The 18,547-nt window shown below is 39.5% G+C and overlaps 1 protein-coding gene across 2 annotated transcripts in view; it reads right to left on the bottom strand.

The window, feature by feature from the left end:
• Positions 1-18,547, bottom strand: part of TMEM132B (transmembrane protein 132B) — a 260,488-nt gene that overhangs the window by 69,990 nt on the left and 171,951 nt on the right. The window contains exons 1-2 of one of the 2 annotated variants that reach the window (XM_052797178.1): positions 9,575-9,658; positions 8,062-8,248 (exon numbers count right to left, since the gene is read on the bottom strand). In XM_052797178.1, coding sequence (XP_052653138.1) covers positions 8,062-8,248; positions 9,575-9,606 — 219 coding nt within the window. In that variant the 5' untranslated portion in view covers positions 9,607-9,658. Of the gene's footprint in view, positions 1-8,061; positions 8,249-9,574; positions 9,659-18,547 lie in introns of those variants that run through there. The other variant, XM_052797177.1, reaches the window with a different exon arrangement.

Raw genomic sequence — 18,547 nt, 5'->3', positions numbered from 1 at the left:
TTGATAGCTGGATTCAACAGTGTTCTATGTAGGAACATGAACACTCAAATTTACATTATTTCAGACATCTTTTAACTTGTACTGAATTAAAATGAATGCACAGAAGAAATCTTTTCCCCAAAGAAAGGCACAAGAATCGTCATGAATGAAAGCCGTGGTGGAATCTGAATAATGGAACAGGACGTAACCTCAGCAGACTCATAGACAAAAGCTACAAAACAAGAGAAGTACCAGGAAACACATGATTTCTAAACTTTAGAATGACTGCTTATTTGACTAGAGGGTCACACAGGCATTGCTCAGCATGGAGAACCACTGCAGACCATGGCTGGATGTGGCTGCACGTGGATCCATCTTGAGTTTGTGCCATGGCCTCAGCTTGCTTGAAGGCTTGCACATGGAGACTACTGCTCTCCAGGCATGTGACAACATTCCCAGCACAATCCAGGCACCCAAGTCCTGTCTCTTTTATGCAGGACAGACAAAACTAAATATTTTAGAGAGGGCTTTTATTTCATCAATCTTTTTTTGAAAATCTTCCCACAAATATATTTTACATCTTTAATTGAACCTTTAAGCTGGAAAGGCGTGTAGCCCTTACTGGGAAAGATAGATCAGAATATGACAGCGGTGGACTCTCCATGAATAAGAGTGCAAGGCCATGCCATGTCCTCTGCAAATGGGGATTTGGTGGCATTCATCCCAAGCTGCAATAACCCTCCTATTCCTCACTGGATACTCGGCAGCCAAGGTAGCAGTACATGAAAAAAAAAAAACCAACAAAGCCCCCTCACCCTGCGTTCCTGCTTTTTCTAAAACAAATAAGCAAAGTGTTGCACTCAGCAATCCCCTTTCAGCCTGAGTTATAGAAATGGGCATCTTTAAGGATGATTTTTCCGGGTGTTCTTGTCAGTATGTTTGCTAGCAGCAACTGGAGATGCTATTATTCAGCCTCCCATTTAAAAGAAATCTCACTAGAATATATACAGCCATCTGTGGTTCTAAGTGATTCACAACATTAGTAAACCATTAGTCAACCAATAGCTTACATTTTTGGGGAGGAAACAAGATTTCTGAAGACACAGATTAAATACTTGTAGGATATACAGAAATGTTTCAGGCTGAGGGGCTCAGAGCACTGGTGAAATATTGATTGTTGCATTTGAAAAACACTTTAGAATAATGACAGTCTGGGAATTACAATTCTATTACTATACAAGGAAGGATCTGTAGCACATATTATCTAAAACACCAGTGCTGCCAGTCAGAGACCAAGCCACCATTTTCCTAGATAAGAAGAGAGTGCTAGATATTCGTCTATTACTAAACCTATTGTTCCTCAAGCCTTCAGCCTCAGCTAGAGCCTTCTTATAAAAAACAGTTAAAATACAACTCTTCAATGTCTTGTTCTTTACTTTGACTAAGTTCCTGGTTGCCTAGAAACTCCCTAAAAGACCTGGATTTTTCTTTTTTTTTTTTTTCCCCAACTGTAAGTTAGGTAACAGATTAATCCAATCACATTTATTTGTGACAGAAACCTGGATGACAGACTCAAAGCTGGTGAAGTGTTTGTTTCTTGTACCCCAGGAGTGTCAGACTCCACTGACTACCTTGCCACCAGCAACTTCCCATAACTATGGAAACTGCAAGGTATGTCTATTTAGATCAAGAGAGATAACTGTGAGAACTGTATCACCACTGGATAGAACAGATTTATCTCTACTATCAATTTCTGTAATTAGCAGGACATACACAGCCACTTTACAAGATTATTATATTAAGACAAATCAAGGCGTCTAATTTAGATTCAACTTTACAATGTTCTGACAGATCTGCTGGATGCCTAAAACACACCTTCTGATGCATTAGATACCAACCGGATTCACAACTCACATCCTACTTCAATGCCTTAACACTTACTTTAAAATAATCACCTGCAGTGTTTATAGTTAATAATTGTTGTATCAGAAGGCAGATTCTTTTCCTGATATTCAGTAACATAATGAAAGAGTGGAACCAGAAAGAGTTTCAAATGTGGTTGTGTTCTACTTCCTCACCTTACTCTGTTATTCTACTCAACATGATAAAAATGGATCACCTTTCTACTTTTTGGGACATTAGTTCCACGTGTTAATCTGTACACCAGATGTTGGAAGAATCAATTATCAGAGACATTTATTGTTAAAAAGAAAACAAGATAAGCCTCACAGGAGCAAATCAGCTGACATTTTCATCTGACACTCAGTGCATCGTGGAACGTTAAACTGAACAGCCGGGCCCAGATCCTCAAAAGTATTTAGGGACATGTTTGTATCTTGCAAGAGGACGGTGAAGTAATGGTCAAGCTAGAAGCTTGTATGCAATCTCCAAATTAGCCACCTCAGTACAGTGTTCAGTCTCATTCATTTTCTATAGACAAAATTTCTAAACAGTTTTTTATCTTAAAAGCTTATGACAAAATCTTAGATAAAACTAAATATTCCTTCCACTCTCCTCCAGAGAAACCTCCAGCAGTCAAATATTCCGGCTTCTAAATAGGCTTCAAATTAAGGGAGTAATCCTCCCATCCATGCATTTTTACCTGAATTAAATCGGCTTAAATAGTTATGCACAGCTTTAGGTGATAAAACAGCATTTACATTCTTCAAAGCCACTCATCTGTACTGTCATTAGTTCTTGACGGTATAAATCCTACCTCTTTTCTAACCAAAACAGTTTTTAGAGATAATAAGCAATAGCATTGTAGGAATTTTTTTAAGTGTTTCAAAAAGTACCTTTAGGAGTATGAAAAGTGACTTACAAATCATTCAGAAACAGGTAAAACTGAGTAAGAGTGACTTCATTTCCATTTAATTTTCCATTCTCATCAAGCTTGGTTTATTCAGGTCTGATTAATTAATGTCTGTAAAGTGTTCTGAAAATATAAAACCCTACATAAATACTAAATAGTAATAGAGTACTTAGGGAAAAAATAATTTTTTAATTTGCATGGAGTTTTAGGAATTAGCATTTATTTATTTTCCCTACGTAAGCAGGCCCATCCAATCCCTTTTAGCTATCAGAAAATGCTCTAGCAGTTACAGGACAATGCACCTTCATGTATTTTATGTGCCACAGTTCACAGAAAATGAATCTAGAATGACTTGCAAAGTTACACTTATAGAGGAATACAACACACAGGTGGTTTTCACTCATTTTCAAATGCAGTGTCCCTCCTAACAGGAACCTAGCTGCACAGCTTCTAGGATTAAAACAGCAGCACTCTGAAGGATTTCAGAGATTGCTACCTTTTGGACTTTGTGTTTTCTCAGCCTTTTGTCCAAAGAACGTAGAATTTCACTGACCACTTCTGAAGCAGTCTGAAAAAAAGTAACTAAGAAAGAATCATGTGTTTCCCTACATACTTATATCTGAGTATCTTATGACACCTTGTCTTGATACATATGTTTTTAAACCTCTACAGGTATGCAAGAAGACAGTTATGCATATATCCAATTTTCACGCTCAGAAGGGGTAAATTTCCCCATCTAGCCTCATCTACAGAAACAAAACCTTCCAGGAACAAAACGCAGGATATTGGTATAAGCGCTTCAGAAGATCAGTTAGTTCATAAAACAAAGGCTAGGTAGGATAGGTATGTGAGCCCCAGAATCCCATCTGATCATCTCAGCATAAGTCACATTGAATACTAGATAAAATAAACAATCTGCTTCTAAAATGGTGTAAAATGCACACAGCAATACCATCTGGGATCAGATCATACATGAGGCTGGAAACAGTGCCAGTGAGACACAATAAGTGCTTTGCACTCTGAATTGATTTTGAACTGGTGCTCTAGTCACCTGCTAAGAGGTAATACGGCCATGTTTGGACTAAACAAAAACTGGGGGGTTGGTTTGGGGTTTTTTTTGGGGGTGGCATAGGCTGAAAGATACGGTCTACCCTCTTATGTCCTTTCACGTCTCAAAACATTCCCCAAATAAAACCAAATATGTTTTCCCATAAAACTTTGGCTGTTGCACGCAGACTGGGTCGCTTCCTTTTCCACAATCTTCGCAGCAGCTGGGAATGATGGAAATGACAGTATAGCTTAACAAGAACATTCCCCACTATGTTCCTCTATAATAAGTGCTATAGGACTGAAGCCTCTCAGCAGACATCTGATTTACAGGCAGAGCCATAAGAACAATTCCACAAAGAAAGCTGACCCTTAGAGCAGCAGTAGGGTTATCACAGCTGTCATCCAAATCAGCTCCTGAGAGGTGTAGGCTGCATGCAATTGTGATCACCCATCTTGATATTTTCTTTTCTTTGCCATGTCAGCTAGGGATGGTCTGCATTCCCACTGCATCCTCTCTGTGCGCTTCCCCACTGTACACAGAGTCTACATTGCTCACCCAGAAGTAGAGACAAGACTTTCAGAAGCAAATCCTAAATTACTGGACTGTGCCGTTTCCATCTGGGTGTAGCTCCCTTGGAAATCCCAACTGTCTGGCCCTGCGCAGTTGTTGAAACTGGATGTTTCAATTAGAAGGAGCTCAAGGATTTGGGGAGAACAGTCAGATGATGCAGAAAGTGGGCTCTCTTTCATTATTAATTTTTTTTTTATTGTGTCTCATTAGTGGAAATGTTTTATTTATTTGCATATTTTGAATGCACTGAATTTGGCCATAAATAACACTGAGTTTTATTATATGGAGGATCATTCAAATTAAAATGCATAGTTTGGGTGGAATTCCCAACATTCCAAGATTGTATTTTAGTCCTCTTCCAAAAAATATGCACACACACACCCCCCCCCCGCCCCAGGAAACCCACAACATTTTTACAGTTATCATACAGAAGAAAGAACAGTTGGTTTTCCTACACTAAGTATTCCTACTTTTCTCACAAGCTAACAAGTTTCCGGTTACTTCCTAATGTCCCTATCAAGGCTTAAAAATCTGTTCCTTTTTAGTCACAGCATATAGGCATTACAGTTTATCATGATGTTCTTTCACCAAGTTATGTCGGATAACCTCATCTCAGGAGCAGGCTAAGAGCAGCCACAGAGCACAGCTGACAAGTGCTACCCTGGCCAGGATTTCACCTGTAGACTCTCCCTGGCCCTGCTTCCTTCTGTGCATTTCAGAACAGTGCTTATTAAGGCATTGCTGATTTGATACCAAAGGACTAGCCAGAAATAATCTGCAATATCAATTCATTACAGCAAGATTGTCTGCTAATAAGGAGCTATTTTTTGCTACATAATGTGCAAAAATCAGCTGTATCTTCACTTAGAAAAACCCAACAGCAAAAAAACACCCCCCCACCCCCCCCCCAAAAAAAGCCTTTCAAGCTTGCTACCAAATGTAAATGTTAAGAACATGAGATTTGATGTTAAGGGCTTCATAAACTCACTAAAGCAAAAAATCAGCTCTTTTCATCAGGCTATTATTCAAATGTTACCATGCAGTCTCCCATATCTTTATCTACAAAAAAAAAAAGCAAGCTAGTAATGAGAAAAATATCCCCACCGCTATCTCCAGAGTCACCACAATGCAATGACAGAATAAATTATCTGGTGGCTCTTTTGATTTTCTCCTGTTTGTTTAAGAAAGTAGCATGGAAAACAAAGATAAACTCATGACCAGCTGCAGCAACAAAACAGTGATATTCCAAACCATATGGAAGAGGATGTCTTTTTATTAAAAGAACCAAAGTGGCCTACAGAAAGAGATCCACACATTAAAGTTCATTTTTGTTTTGCAGGATTTCACAGCTAATTTCTCCTCCACTAAACTCTTACAGAATCCACCTCAGTCTTCTAACTGGAAAGAAATTTTTCCTCTTCATGACACTGAGCTGCACTTCTTCAGGCAAATGCCGGTGCCATTACCACTGAAACACTATGAGGTTTTGGTAATCCCACCAAAAAGTTCACTCCTGCAAATGAAGGACTAAATGTTTTGCTCAACTCTTAAACTCTCCAAGGAACTCTTTGTTTTCATCTATAAATATTCAATGTTTACAATGAAAAGAGTGGATACACTGAAAAGGAACAGCAAGTAATTTGTGTTCAATGCAATGGCAAAGGCATAGAAACACACTGGTTTCTGGACGCTTCTGTGGTGCTCTTCTGGGGGACCAAGGTCCCGGAGATGACAAAACTCTCCTTTTTAGACACCACCTGCACTCGGAGGGAGACTGCCTTACCAACAAGCCAGGCAAATCTTGAAGAAGAATGAACGTTAAAATACATTTACTTCAGTCAGGAACTCTGGGCCTCAGGAATGTGTTTCTCTGAACAACACAGGATGATGCATAGAGCAATTATTTTTTGCTCCTGACTGGGCAATGCAGTGCCAGAACCTGCACCAGTTAGTGACTGTTAAATGAAGCAGCACTGCAAACTGGCAAACATAAGGGAAAGAAATGCAAATACAAGCTGTTGTTCCTGCCACTGCTGTCATCAATTCTCCTATCAGCCTTGGGCCAAGCCAGTCAAGGATGCCCACATGCAACAGCAAAGTAACAGCCCACATGAGACCCCCATTTAAGGACTAAGGTCATAAATTCACAAAAGAAGCTTTCAGCTTTACTCCACGGTTAGTTTGCAATGACAAAGTGTCAGAGATTAGATTAGCTCCACTTTGAATTCAGGTTCAGCCTCAGATTTTGTCCAAGGACATTTAGAGACAGCTGAAGTGGCCAACATCTGCCACAACTGCAAAGAGATGAAGTAAAACCCTGGCAAAACCCTGGCAGAGGCAACAGCAGAGCTCTGATCCAACATTCACAATGGGCTTTTGGGTTGGATTTGCTTTGCTTTTCTATCTGTGGTGCTATGCACGGCACAAACTCCATGCTATCCATTTGAAACCAGCAATGCTCTATGCAAGACTGTTCACGCACCACGTTCTGTCATTATTACATCTGATTCACCATTGCTGCTTGATAATATTCCATCCATACAATTATTTGTTTCATCTCCTACATACTTCAAAAGAAAAGCACTAGAAGAAAATTCTCTGTTGACTTTTCTGCATATAATTTCTCCTCTATCACCGGGCTGCCATCATGTGTAGCCTTTGGCAGTAGGAACTGGAAATTAAAATTATTTAGGGTTTTGTCTACCTTTACAAGCATCTTTCCTTGCTTCTGTTCTAGTAGGAGAAGTTAGTGGTCGTGCAGATATTTATTTATTATATGGTGTAATACAAAGAAAACCAGCACAGACTGACTCAGAAAGGAAGGGCAAATGTTCATGAGAAACTAAACAAAAGTTACCAGAGTGTTTCTGAGGGAACTCATGTAACATCCAGGCTCTCTAGCTGTTCCTCTAGTTTTACACCAGAATATCCCCACTGAAATCACTGGTCATGTGTAAGATTAAAGCTCTAGTAGTAAAAAGTCCATCAGGCCCAAACGTAGGCCAAAGGTCCCTCCTACAAAAGGTAGATTTGATTTTAGAAGGAGATATTTGCATTTTTTAAACAAACCATCAGCTTCAAGCTTTCTGCACAGGTACACCTTAAAACCTGCCTGGAAAATATGGCCGACACCTATATCTTCAGAAAGTATTTTGTCCTTTCTCTGTAACTCAAAATGGACCTTTTATTAAATTGACACTTTGCAGCTTACTAGACTGTGTGGCTCTTTGGGGAAAAGCAAAGCAGAAAACAGTCCAGTTGTTTGGTTTAGCAATGAAGCTTCCCATACATGCATGCTAATTTATTTCATTGAAAATGTCCCAACTAATTGCAACATTTACCCTTAGAGCACATGCATGGCAGTCGCATTAATACACCAGAATACAATGGCTCCAAAGGAGCTATTACCATGTACCAGGCCAATAATCCACAAACGGTAAAGGATTTTCACAAAAGACTCAAATGGTTTCCAAGGAGCCATAATGGCATATCAGGTAAATAAAATATTATTGAAATGTATTTTTCGCATTTAAATCACTTGCAGCAGGTGCATAGGAAGTAGCATATAATAAAATGGCTCACATTCCCTTGAATACTAACGAGAATCAACGGAAACATTTAGCAAAAAGAAGCAGCAGCAGGTTCTTACCATCGCAAGAGGAACAATTCCCACAAACATTGTTTGGCTGACAAAGATCTCGGAGACCACCAGTTCGCTCACGGAGTCATCTCGAGGGTATTCCACCTGCCAGGTAATTTGCTGGGCCCCTGCCAGGCTGCTAGTGTTGTCGATCTCAAAGTCCATCTGCAGGATCTCGTAGGAGGACATGTTTGCTCTGGGAAAAAAAAAAAATTTAAAAAATTCCCACATCAGTAGGATGTTAATAACAAAATATATTTTGATTTCTCTTTTCTATTCACCAGAAGATTTACCATTAAATTCAACATGCAGACTTGAAGACACTGACAGACACCTAAATCAAACTACACACTGGACAACAGCTATACTTCATAGGTAAGGTGACACTGTATCTTTTAGTTTCCTGAAATGGAGGCATTTTTCCCAATAAACTCAGGCATTCATTCTCCATAATCACAATGAACTTACAGAGTAAGTCCCAAACACTGGGAACTGCATTGCACAGATGTTGCTAAATTATTTAATTTAGCATTATTACAATTTTGTTGCTGCAAATACCAATGCTCCAAAACAACAGAATACTTGGCTATTCTTCATGCCATATCAGAAATGAGCTTTTGTTAGGAGGCGGGGGGGTGGGGTGGGGGGGGAATAAGTCTTTCAAACCCAAAGTTGTCTTTATCTCAGTGAAAAAATGGATTTGCAGAAATAATACATGACAAAAAATGCGTAGTAGATTATCCTTATTTTCAATTCATGAAAATATTCTTCTCATCAGTGGTGCAGACTTGTAATTATATGACAATCATTATATATTTCTCATCTGGAAATAAAAGTTTAAAGGTAAAGAAATGGATGTAAATGCATAGCATTCAGAACTGTATTTAAAAATTACTTCTGCTTCTTTTGTTAACAACAACAGTTAGCACTCTCCTTTGGTCCAACACTATGTAAATATTAATAATTAATCATCAGGTTAGAAAGACAGATCTTATCTTCATGTTACAGAGAAGAAAACAGACACCAAGATTTAACCAACAGCACTCAGGATATACGCAGCAGGGACCTATTTAGAAAACAGACCTTTGCTCATCCAGAGCTTTACTTCCACTAAAATTAAGGTACTTTACAAAGCAGCATACAAGTTCCTGTCCCAATTTCCCAGACAGACGCCTGCAGTGTGGAGACCTGATGCAGCTTACAAAACACAGAGGCGGGATGGGAAGGCACCTAACCTGACTGCAGACCCAACTGGTTAACTGTATTCCGTTGAAGAGACAACCAATGTTATCAGTATTACTGAAGTTTCAGGGTAGGTGCTTATAAAATAGGTTAAAACCTAAATTTGCAGCATGTTAGGCCATTCCGTAATGACTTGAATGTGCTCTTCCTGTGAGCATGAGGTAGCTTGTTCCCGATCTAGGGATGTGTCCTGTGCATGCAGGCACCCCTCAGTAATGACCCACGCTCTGTGATTTCACCCCCTGCCCTCTCCCACAGTACATTATTTGTGTGCCCTTACCCTAAAGTAGTGACTCCAAGAGCTGTGTTCATCGAAAGTTTTACCCTGCCACTACAAAGAACAGACACTTAAAACATCCTTTTCCTCTTCCCAACTGCACAGAGGCAGAATCTGGTTTTGCCATATGTTTTTGAAGCCACATTGTAAAGGAAAAAAATCTGAACAGGAATTATTGATTTTCATGTTTTCTTTCTGACAACAAACACCAGAAACATATGCTTCAATGCCTGAAGGATAAATATTTTCCATGCTGACAGAAGATAATATCCACCTCCAGGCAAAACTAGAAGCTATTAAGGCATCTTTTGGGTGCCCAACCAGACAATCAGCAAAAAACTTTTAAGAAAAATATTATTACACAATACTAGGGATGTAATTAAACCATTTCTGTTAAAAACATAACCACTGCGGGCACCACGATGGAGTACTCAACTTCATAGCCTTCTGAGTATCACTTCTGGCAGTTTATCTAAATTACATAAAATTAATTTGCTCACAACACAGAAATAAAATTTAGATGAGCTTTACGCTAACTATGGATCTAGGTATTGGGCCTGTCAAGGTATGTTTAGATCTGCAGTTTAGGTTCAATCTGTTCAAGTCAATAGTTGCCACTCACAAAAACACCCACGAGTGGTTTCAGATTCAGAACAAAACCACTGATGGAGGGTTTTGCTTTAGATTCACCACTTAAATAATATGTCAGGTTAGTCTGCACTGATAAATCCATTACACGTCCCACCGATGGCACTTCTTTGAGCTCGGTCCATCATGCCTTCAGCTATTCCTTTCCTGGTTTTCTTTTTACACATCCAAAAAGTAACCGTAAGAGTGGTTTTATATTTTTAAGACAGACTGGGACTCAGATCTCCCTAAGAAAAGCATGTATGTGTCTTGCCTATATAGCAAGCTAAAGTAATTGCTAGGGAGTAAAATGACTCTTGTGCCTGTAAATATGCAAAGACCTTCACTGCATCCTTAGCACAGCTATATAGCTATAAAAGACATAAGTTTCATTTAAAGGCAGACATCGTTATACACTGCTGGATTAGAAACGAGTCTCTGTGCATCTAGAAAAGAGCAGCAACTCACATACACAAACCTTCCTCAGATCTAACTAATATTAATGTATGAACTAAAGCAAAGCTGACTTCCCAGGTCTCCCAGGATCCAGGACTTCTAGGTCCTGGTTCCAAAATGAATACTTATCATCACCTGGAAAAACAATGTGGCTTGTCAAATGTTTTCTGCTTTGTCTCAGAAGCAAATCATGCAGCGTGACACATTAACATTGATTAAAAAAGGATCCACTTCTTTTCATTTGGACTTTTGCTGAGAGAGATAGACTTGCTCTATCTAACCATCTTTCACTTACGGAGTTTCTCCACTGAGTGTATAGCTTAGCAAACCAGTATTCAACTTTCTGGACTTCTTTATTCACCAGCAGGTTTCCAGTTACCTTCGGAACAGCAAGTCAGTAAATTTGCTCTAAAATTATGGTTTCCCTTTCTTCCTCTTTAGGACAAAGATTCAGCCTTCAAGCAATGCCAAGTGTTACAGTATCTGGGAGACAGAGTACCCCGCAGACTAATCCACCCTCTTTGTGAATTAAGCCTCTTCCCAGGTTACAACTATAATGAACCCTGATAAACCTGAAAAATTAACTTCTTTCTTGCTCAGGCTAGTGCCTTCCTACTGGCTGCTGCATCTCCTATCCTACAGGGGCTTCTTTCTTAACAGGAAGATTGGTACTATATTCATAATTCTTGCAATTTATTAACCATTCTCTATAATACCGTGTGGGAGACCACTGCCTTTTTCCACTGAAATTGATGGAGGTTGCTAAAGTAAAACCAGAAATAAATTAAATCATAATCAAGACCTTAAAGGTTAGCATTTACTTATGTCAGCTCCATTAGCTGATAAATTCACATTGCAACACCTGTATCTAAATTTCTCTCCTGGCTATGCAGCATTACACTATAACCCTTTTGAAAAGGAGTAAATCCACCCAGCCATGGCAAATCTTCAGCTTTTAGTCTGATTTGTAGCTGGTGGCCAGTATGTTGGTCTTTGTAGTCACTGTCGATCTGCAACTGCCTGGTGAAGACAAAACACCAGTGGGAAAATCCACTAGCACAGAAGACGAACGACTGTAACTCATGCTGTTATCAGCCATTAAATCCTGCTAAACCAAACTTTATCCTATAAAGATTTTTCAGCTTTTTCTTGAGTCTTATTCCATTTTTCTCTTAAATAAGTTAGCACTATTGGGAAGAGTCTGATGGAATCCAAGGACTATAAATCACTTCTTTCCACATCTTTCTTCTCTTTTTAGTTACATTTCTATTGTCCAGTGAAGTCTTTTCCCGGTTTAGAAGGATTTTGCCAAACCCTAGTTTAGAGGAGCAATAAAAAATAAAAAGTCAAAATTACTTTTATAAAAAAAGATTATTTCCTGCAAGCACAAGGAGAAGACCTTATAATTTTAGGCAGCTGGCATGCTTGCTAATAAGTCCATTTCTATGGAAATGAGTTCATAACTATTAATTTTGCCTGCTCCTGATCTATTCTTGATGAGCCTTTCAAATTTAGAAAAGCGCTTCATGATTCTCTCAATTTGGTAATTACTAACTCCCTTTGATGAATCCAGCCCAGTGTTTCAGACATGAGACATTCATTACACATTTTTCTCTCTGGTGAGAGGAGAAAAAGAAACCATGGGCTTGGATTTATTTCCTCTTGCAAACTCCAGTAAGTAGGCCCTCTTCTTTAAATTGCGATTTATAATCCTATCTGTGTACTTTCACAATACTGCCTCTGCTAGATGCTAAAACCCCCAAACCCTTGAGATTTCTACACAGTTTCCTGTTGTCTAGCCTCATATATATCTAATGCATTCAAACTAGGGCCCCAACAGCCCAGACAAGCTTTTAACATATAGTCTTCATTCTGTACCCAGCAGTTAGTAGGCATGTTTGTGATCCCAACCTGGAATAGAAGAGAACAGAGTTTTAGCACAGAATGGTAAATCCATGCCAAATAAAGCCAAGTCTAGCTCCAACCAACTCCAGAATAAGAAGAGTTAATCAGGACAGGAAAATGTTGCTAAGTCCCAGAACTGTCCTGCAAGGGACACATCCAGGCAGGCAGCTGCAGGCATGTAGAGCCCAACTGCCTTGCCTGCTTACCAAGTTGAACCTCAAGTATTTCCTCTGGATGTACATTAAGCCGTAAAGGAGCGAGCACTCCACCCAGAGGTGGAGCTTCTCCTCAGTTAAAAACACTCTCCCAGTAGAACACATCACAGGCTGCACAAACCACTAGAAAAATAAGGCCTGGGCATTCAGATGCTTTATAAAGATTCACGCTGGTTTTGGACAGCTATCTTATCACATTACCTTGTTTCATACATTCTGATTGATTTTCTTCTTGATTCTGCTAGTGTATGCAAAGAGTAGGAAAAAAATATGTATTTTAAACCTGAATCTAAAAAAAATCCAGTATCAGATTTTGTTTCTTTACACTGAAGTAGTGCATTCAGCTCTGGGGCCCCCAACATAAGAAGGACATGGAACTGTTGGAGCGAGTCCAGAGGAGGGCCACCAAGATGATCAGAGGGCTGGAGCACCTCTCCTATGAAGACAGGCTGAGAGAGTTGGGGTTGTTCAGCCTGGAGAAGGGAAGGCTCCGGGAAGACCTTACAGCAGCCTGCCAGTACCTAAAGGGGGCCTACAAGAAAGCCAGAGAGGGACTTCTTACAAGGGCATGTCGTGCTAGGACAAGGGGTAATAGCTTTAAACTGAAAGATGGTACATTTAGATTAGCTGTAAGGAAGAAGTTCTTCACTGTGAGGGTGGCAAGGCACTGGAACAGGTTGCCCAGAGAAGTTGTGGATGCCCCATCCCTGGAAGTGTTCAAGGCCAGGCTGGATGGGGCTTTGAGCAACCTGGTCTAGTGGAAGGTGTCCCTGCCCGTGGCAGGGGGCTTGGAACTAGATGATCTTTAAGGTTCCTTCCAACCCAAACCATTCTGTGTTTCTGTGATTTATTACCTTATTAAGTATTTATATGGAACTGCATAGGGTTGTTTGGGGTTTTTTTTTCACAAAATAATAGATTGCTGTGAAGGTTCACCATAGCTCTAATGTTAGAGGTTTTAATAAGTACTACAAAATCACCTGGCATCGAAATAATACTGACTTCAATTTATTCCTAATTTTTGTCTAAGCCAAACATGGAAGTATTGAATTAAGTACTGGAATGGTACACAGTGATTGATGTTGTGATGGCAGTGACAGTCTAAATAGTTAGTAGTTACCTTAAATAAATAAATGCCTATCACTAGCTATGAAGAAAGATTTACATTGCTAACCAAACTGAAGAGCCTGCCCTCTGTATTTTTAGAGAGAATGAAATATGCAGAATGCCACAGTGAAGGATGATAGTGCAGGGCACTCTGCAGTGCATTCAGCTGGGTGTGTCACTGGCGCACAGAGGATTTGCTGGCTCACACTGCCAGTTCATCAACAATTTAGTTGATAAAAGTCAGACCCTTCTATTAGTGCAGTTGGCTATTACAGGAAATCATAAGTTTCATTCATTCATAAAATAATGTTTTCAGTAAATGGCAATCTGTTTATGAGGCCCACAGTAGTGTAAACAAAACTCTAAAAAAATGGAGCAGACACTAGGTAATTGAAAATAATAAAATGTCTGGTATCATGTTGCTTAAGAATCTTTTCAAGGTTAATAATGGTCAATTCTTACTCTCTCTGACAAATTGTCACCAAATTAAATGAGAACAGGATTACATAAGCAAGGTACATTAGTTTATAAAATATTTCAGTAATACGGGTCTCACTCTTTTGATCTCAAGAGGATTAATTTCATAAGTACGGTTTACTGAAGATCAAACACTTACAAGAGGAGGCTTTTCAACGATTGATTGGAAATGCTGAAGACCCTAATTTCCTGCTGAAGTCAAATGAAGCAGCAGACGTTCAGGACCTCTTGGGGAAAAGATCCAGATTAAAGGTCCTGACCTTCTCCCCTTAGGAAATTAAGATCCCAGCAGCCCAAGATGAAGGAAATGAGAGCAAATACCTACTAACAGAGCAGCATCCAGTTTCTGAATTATGAAGTTTTGCATACTGTCAGCCCTTATGCCTTGCCGAGTGCCACTTTCCTGAATGTGGGCACTGGGTAGCAGGAACTGGCAGCAGCTAACACCTTTAAAGGCAGGGTATCTTCTAGCAGCTACACCATCCTTAAGCACAGATCCTACTTGAGAACAATTTACTGGGGCGAAATGGCTACACCTTGTGTTACATACGAAGTTTGACTTGGTAATGGATGTTAAAACCTAACCCCTTTTCTCCCGGCATATATCATTTTCATTAGGCTGTAAGGACACAAAGCTGTATACAAGCTTGGAAGCAGCCTACTCGCACTGTTCTCCCAGGGTAGTTTGCTGAGAAAGGGCTTCATCCTGAGGAGCACTGGAGACGGGCCTGGCTGGAGCCCTGCACAGGTAAATGCAGGTGTCCCTGTCAAGTGTTGCAGTGTGGATGAACGTCCCTAGAAGCCAGGGCAAACTACCTACACGTCCTGAGTATCTCTGCAAGCTTTTGTATCAATGCAAAAATGTTCAGATGACACAGTGCCACTGCCCCTTACTGCATAGTCCCCACAGGGTTTTGTTCTGCTGAGGGAAATGGGACAGTTGAGGTTGCAAGGGAGACACAAACACTTGAAAAAAGCCCTGCTCACTCTTCTTCCATGGCACAGCACAAGGCCCAAGTCCCAAACAGTGAACAAAGACAGGATGGATGGCAGGTTGCAAGTAAATCTGCAGGGATGGAAAAAGTTTGCTTGGTTTCCCTATGCAATGCATTTCAAAATCACAATTTACAATTTGCTCTGTTGTCTAACAGAGAACTTGCTCTGTTGTCTAGTTTACTTTATACCAACTACAGGCTTTTTCAAAACATTTCTTGGTGTCTGATCTTGTTTTTCTTTCACTGCCATAAAAATTCATGCTCTTCACAAATGCATAGGCAATGTAAATGGCTACAGAGGACAAAACCAAGCTGCTAGATCTGTTAAGAATGTATGGACTGACACAGCACTTTTTAATAATCCAGTAAAAACTATAAAAACAAGAAAAAAATATTTTTGTTCAAAACACACCACCAAGACCAGATATTATTCATGTTATTTTGCTTAGCCAACATTTTCCCACAACTGAAAACAATAAATCTAGATAATGCGCAAACCTTTTAAGCTCTTCAGCTTCTTCCACTGCCAATTCACAACTGTGCTGCTCACTAACAACTTGCAATAACTTCCACTTTATTTGATTTTATCAACATCATCATGGCAACCCTGGAGACAACTGAGACAATTGCTTCAATTATTTTTATTTGCTTCCACCCTTGTGACAGTGTACAGAAATTCTTCTGGTAAAAGAGTCCTTTGATACTATTTTAGTTAGCCTTTAACAAAACAGGACTTTTAGGACCAAATTCAGTATGAGTGTAATTGGTGTGCTCCATTGGTAGCATGTATTGCTGGGCGCTGGGACTCCCATTTCTTCCTTTGTCATGACTCTCCCCTTTTGAAACGGCATGTGATCTTTTGGGGTTTAAAAAAGCATTTTGATTGCACTAGAATATTTTTCTGACTACTATTTAGAACCTCTTTTGTTGCGCTGTGTGTTTCTTAAAATAAAGCTTCTCTGCCAGGAGAAAGCATCTTGCTGGCGAATGTAACAAACACATCCAGTAAGAAATTGGGGCCAGGGTTTAGCTGATGTTGGATGCAAATATAGAGGGAGCTATTGTTGTTTAAAAAATAAGAATGATTTTATGATGAAAGATTTATGCTGAATCCTAACCAGTTAATAAATATCAACAGCCCAAATGGTGCTTATAATTTTTCTTTAACTATTCAGAAATTCTTACATATTTACATACCATAATCACATGGTGTATTTTCAACATTGCTGTGCAAGCAGCTGAAATACATTATAAAGCAGAGATGGATTTGTAAAGAACCAATGACTGAAAATTCAAGACAATCAGTTCAGTGATATAAGAACTTCTTTGCAATGCAGGCACTCACATACAAAGTCCCTCCCTCCACAGACTTTCAAAAGACCTTTAAAAGAACAAGAATACGAGTCTGGGAGGCACTTTTTACCATGGCTTGTGCTGCAGCTGAATAACCCAAGGCATGGGTATCTTCAGCCAAGCTACATGTAAAGTCAGTGCAGCAAACACTTCACTTGACCTCAAAGAAAACAGAGTGGATGGTCAGGGGCATCCAGAGTCTCAACGGTGGAGACAGGGAATATACCCTAAAAGTCACCTGCTGGAAAACCTTGGTGACACCCTGCAATGCAATGGGACAAACTCTGGGTCTGTCTATAGTGCCACCACATAACAGCCAAATACATTAGTTTCCTGCAGGTAATTAAGCAGAAGAAAAAGGCCAGTCTTCAATTCAGCTAATTCACCTGTACACTCTTCCAAATTTATTGTGAGTCTCGGGAAGAGTGACTCTATGTGACAGCTCCTGAACTTATACAATTATGTCTTGAATATTATATTTACAAATACGTACGCAGCTTCCTCATCTTCCTAGATAGAGGTAAGAGCTTGGGTAAGTGACCTGGATGCACCCTAACAGCTCGAACCACATTTCCGACAACATGTTTCCTTGGCATTTTAAAGACCTTATGATTTTTATATGCCTGACATTAGCATTAAGTGATCAGACTCTTTTGTATACACCAAGTGCATCAGAAAAGAAAAACAGGACTAGACGTATGAGAAAGTTATTAGCAATCCAGTTGCTGTTTTCATTTCAGAATTACAATTGAGGCTGACAGCTGGATCTCCTTGGGGAGAAAAATCAACCAGAGGGGATCTAAAGATGCAAACTCCCCATGCACTGAATTTATGAATGAAAGGGAAGGGGAGACAAGCTGCAGACTATGACAGGAATATACCTAATGTGCTGGAGGATACATGAAAACAGTGACAAATGGTGCTCTCCTCTTGAGGACTTGAGGATTTTAAAAGCCTAATTCAACACGTTTTGAACTTAATCCTTTGCTTAATAGGCAGACAGTGTAAATGAGTAAATAACAGAATGCCAAGCAGCTAGCAAGGACAATGTGAAATTAAAAAACAGTTGTTTTTTTTTTTCCTAAAGCTTGCTGAGAGTGCACAGAACTCGTGAGTCTGCTGTAGAAGCTACTGCAATACCACCTGCATGAAATAATTAAAGAACAAATCAAAATAGGAATATGGGTAAGAATTATTTTATTCCTCCTACATTCTCTTCAGATTTAAACAAGATTAAGCATCTAATGAATTAGATGTAGCTTTCTTTGAATCTAAGGTACTCTTAGATGGAGAGAGAATGTTCAGGGTGTCCTGTGGCTAATTCACACTTCTGCTAAGAAATAAGTGGCCATGACAACATCCTCAAAGAAGTTAAGGCAGGGATCAGTGTAGCCCATTAACATTAACACAAACAGGACCTCCTCTCTCCTCACTTGCCTGAGAGACACATGGTGTGCATAAAATCGTTTTATTTTATAGGCCGATAATTATGTTTTTAAAAAGAGTTAAGCTTTTCCTCTCACTGTTGATACCCACTGAACAGACAGTAAAAACGTGAAAGTGAAACTGGCATATAAACATCAGTTTCCTGTGTTTTAATTAACAAACAAGATTAATTCATCCAGCTGAGCAAACACAGGGCGCATCAGGGTCTGCATTCAGCGTATGAACAGAAAGAGCCATCTGCAGTAATTCCATGTACCTTTACCCTTTGCTAGCTTAAAGTCCCAATCTTCACAACAAAACCAAAAGCAAGAGAGAAACAAGCAGTTATAATGTAAGTCACTCCATTAAAAGCCTATTTTCATCCTAAGAATGACTCCAAATTTCCCTAGAAGTGC

Source organism: Harpia harpyja, chromosome 9, assembly GCF_026419915.1.
Source record: "Harpia harpyja isolate bHarHar1 chromosome 9, bHarHar1 primary haplotype, whole genome shotgun sequence".
NCBI lineage: Eukaryota > Metazoa > Chordata > Aves > Accipitriformes > Accipitridae > Harpia > Harpia harpyja.
This window is presented reverse-complemented; position numbering and strand designations above follow the sequence as displayed.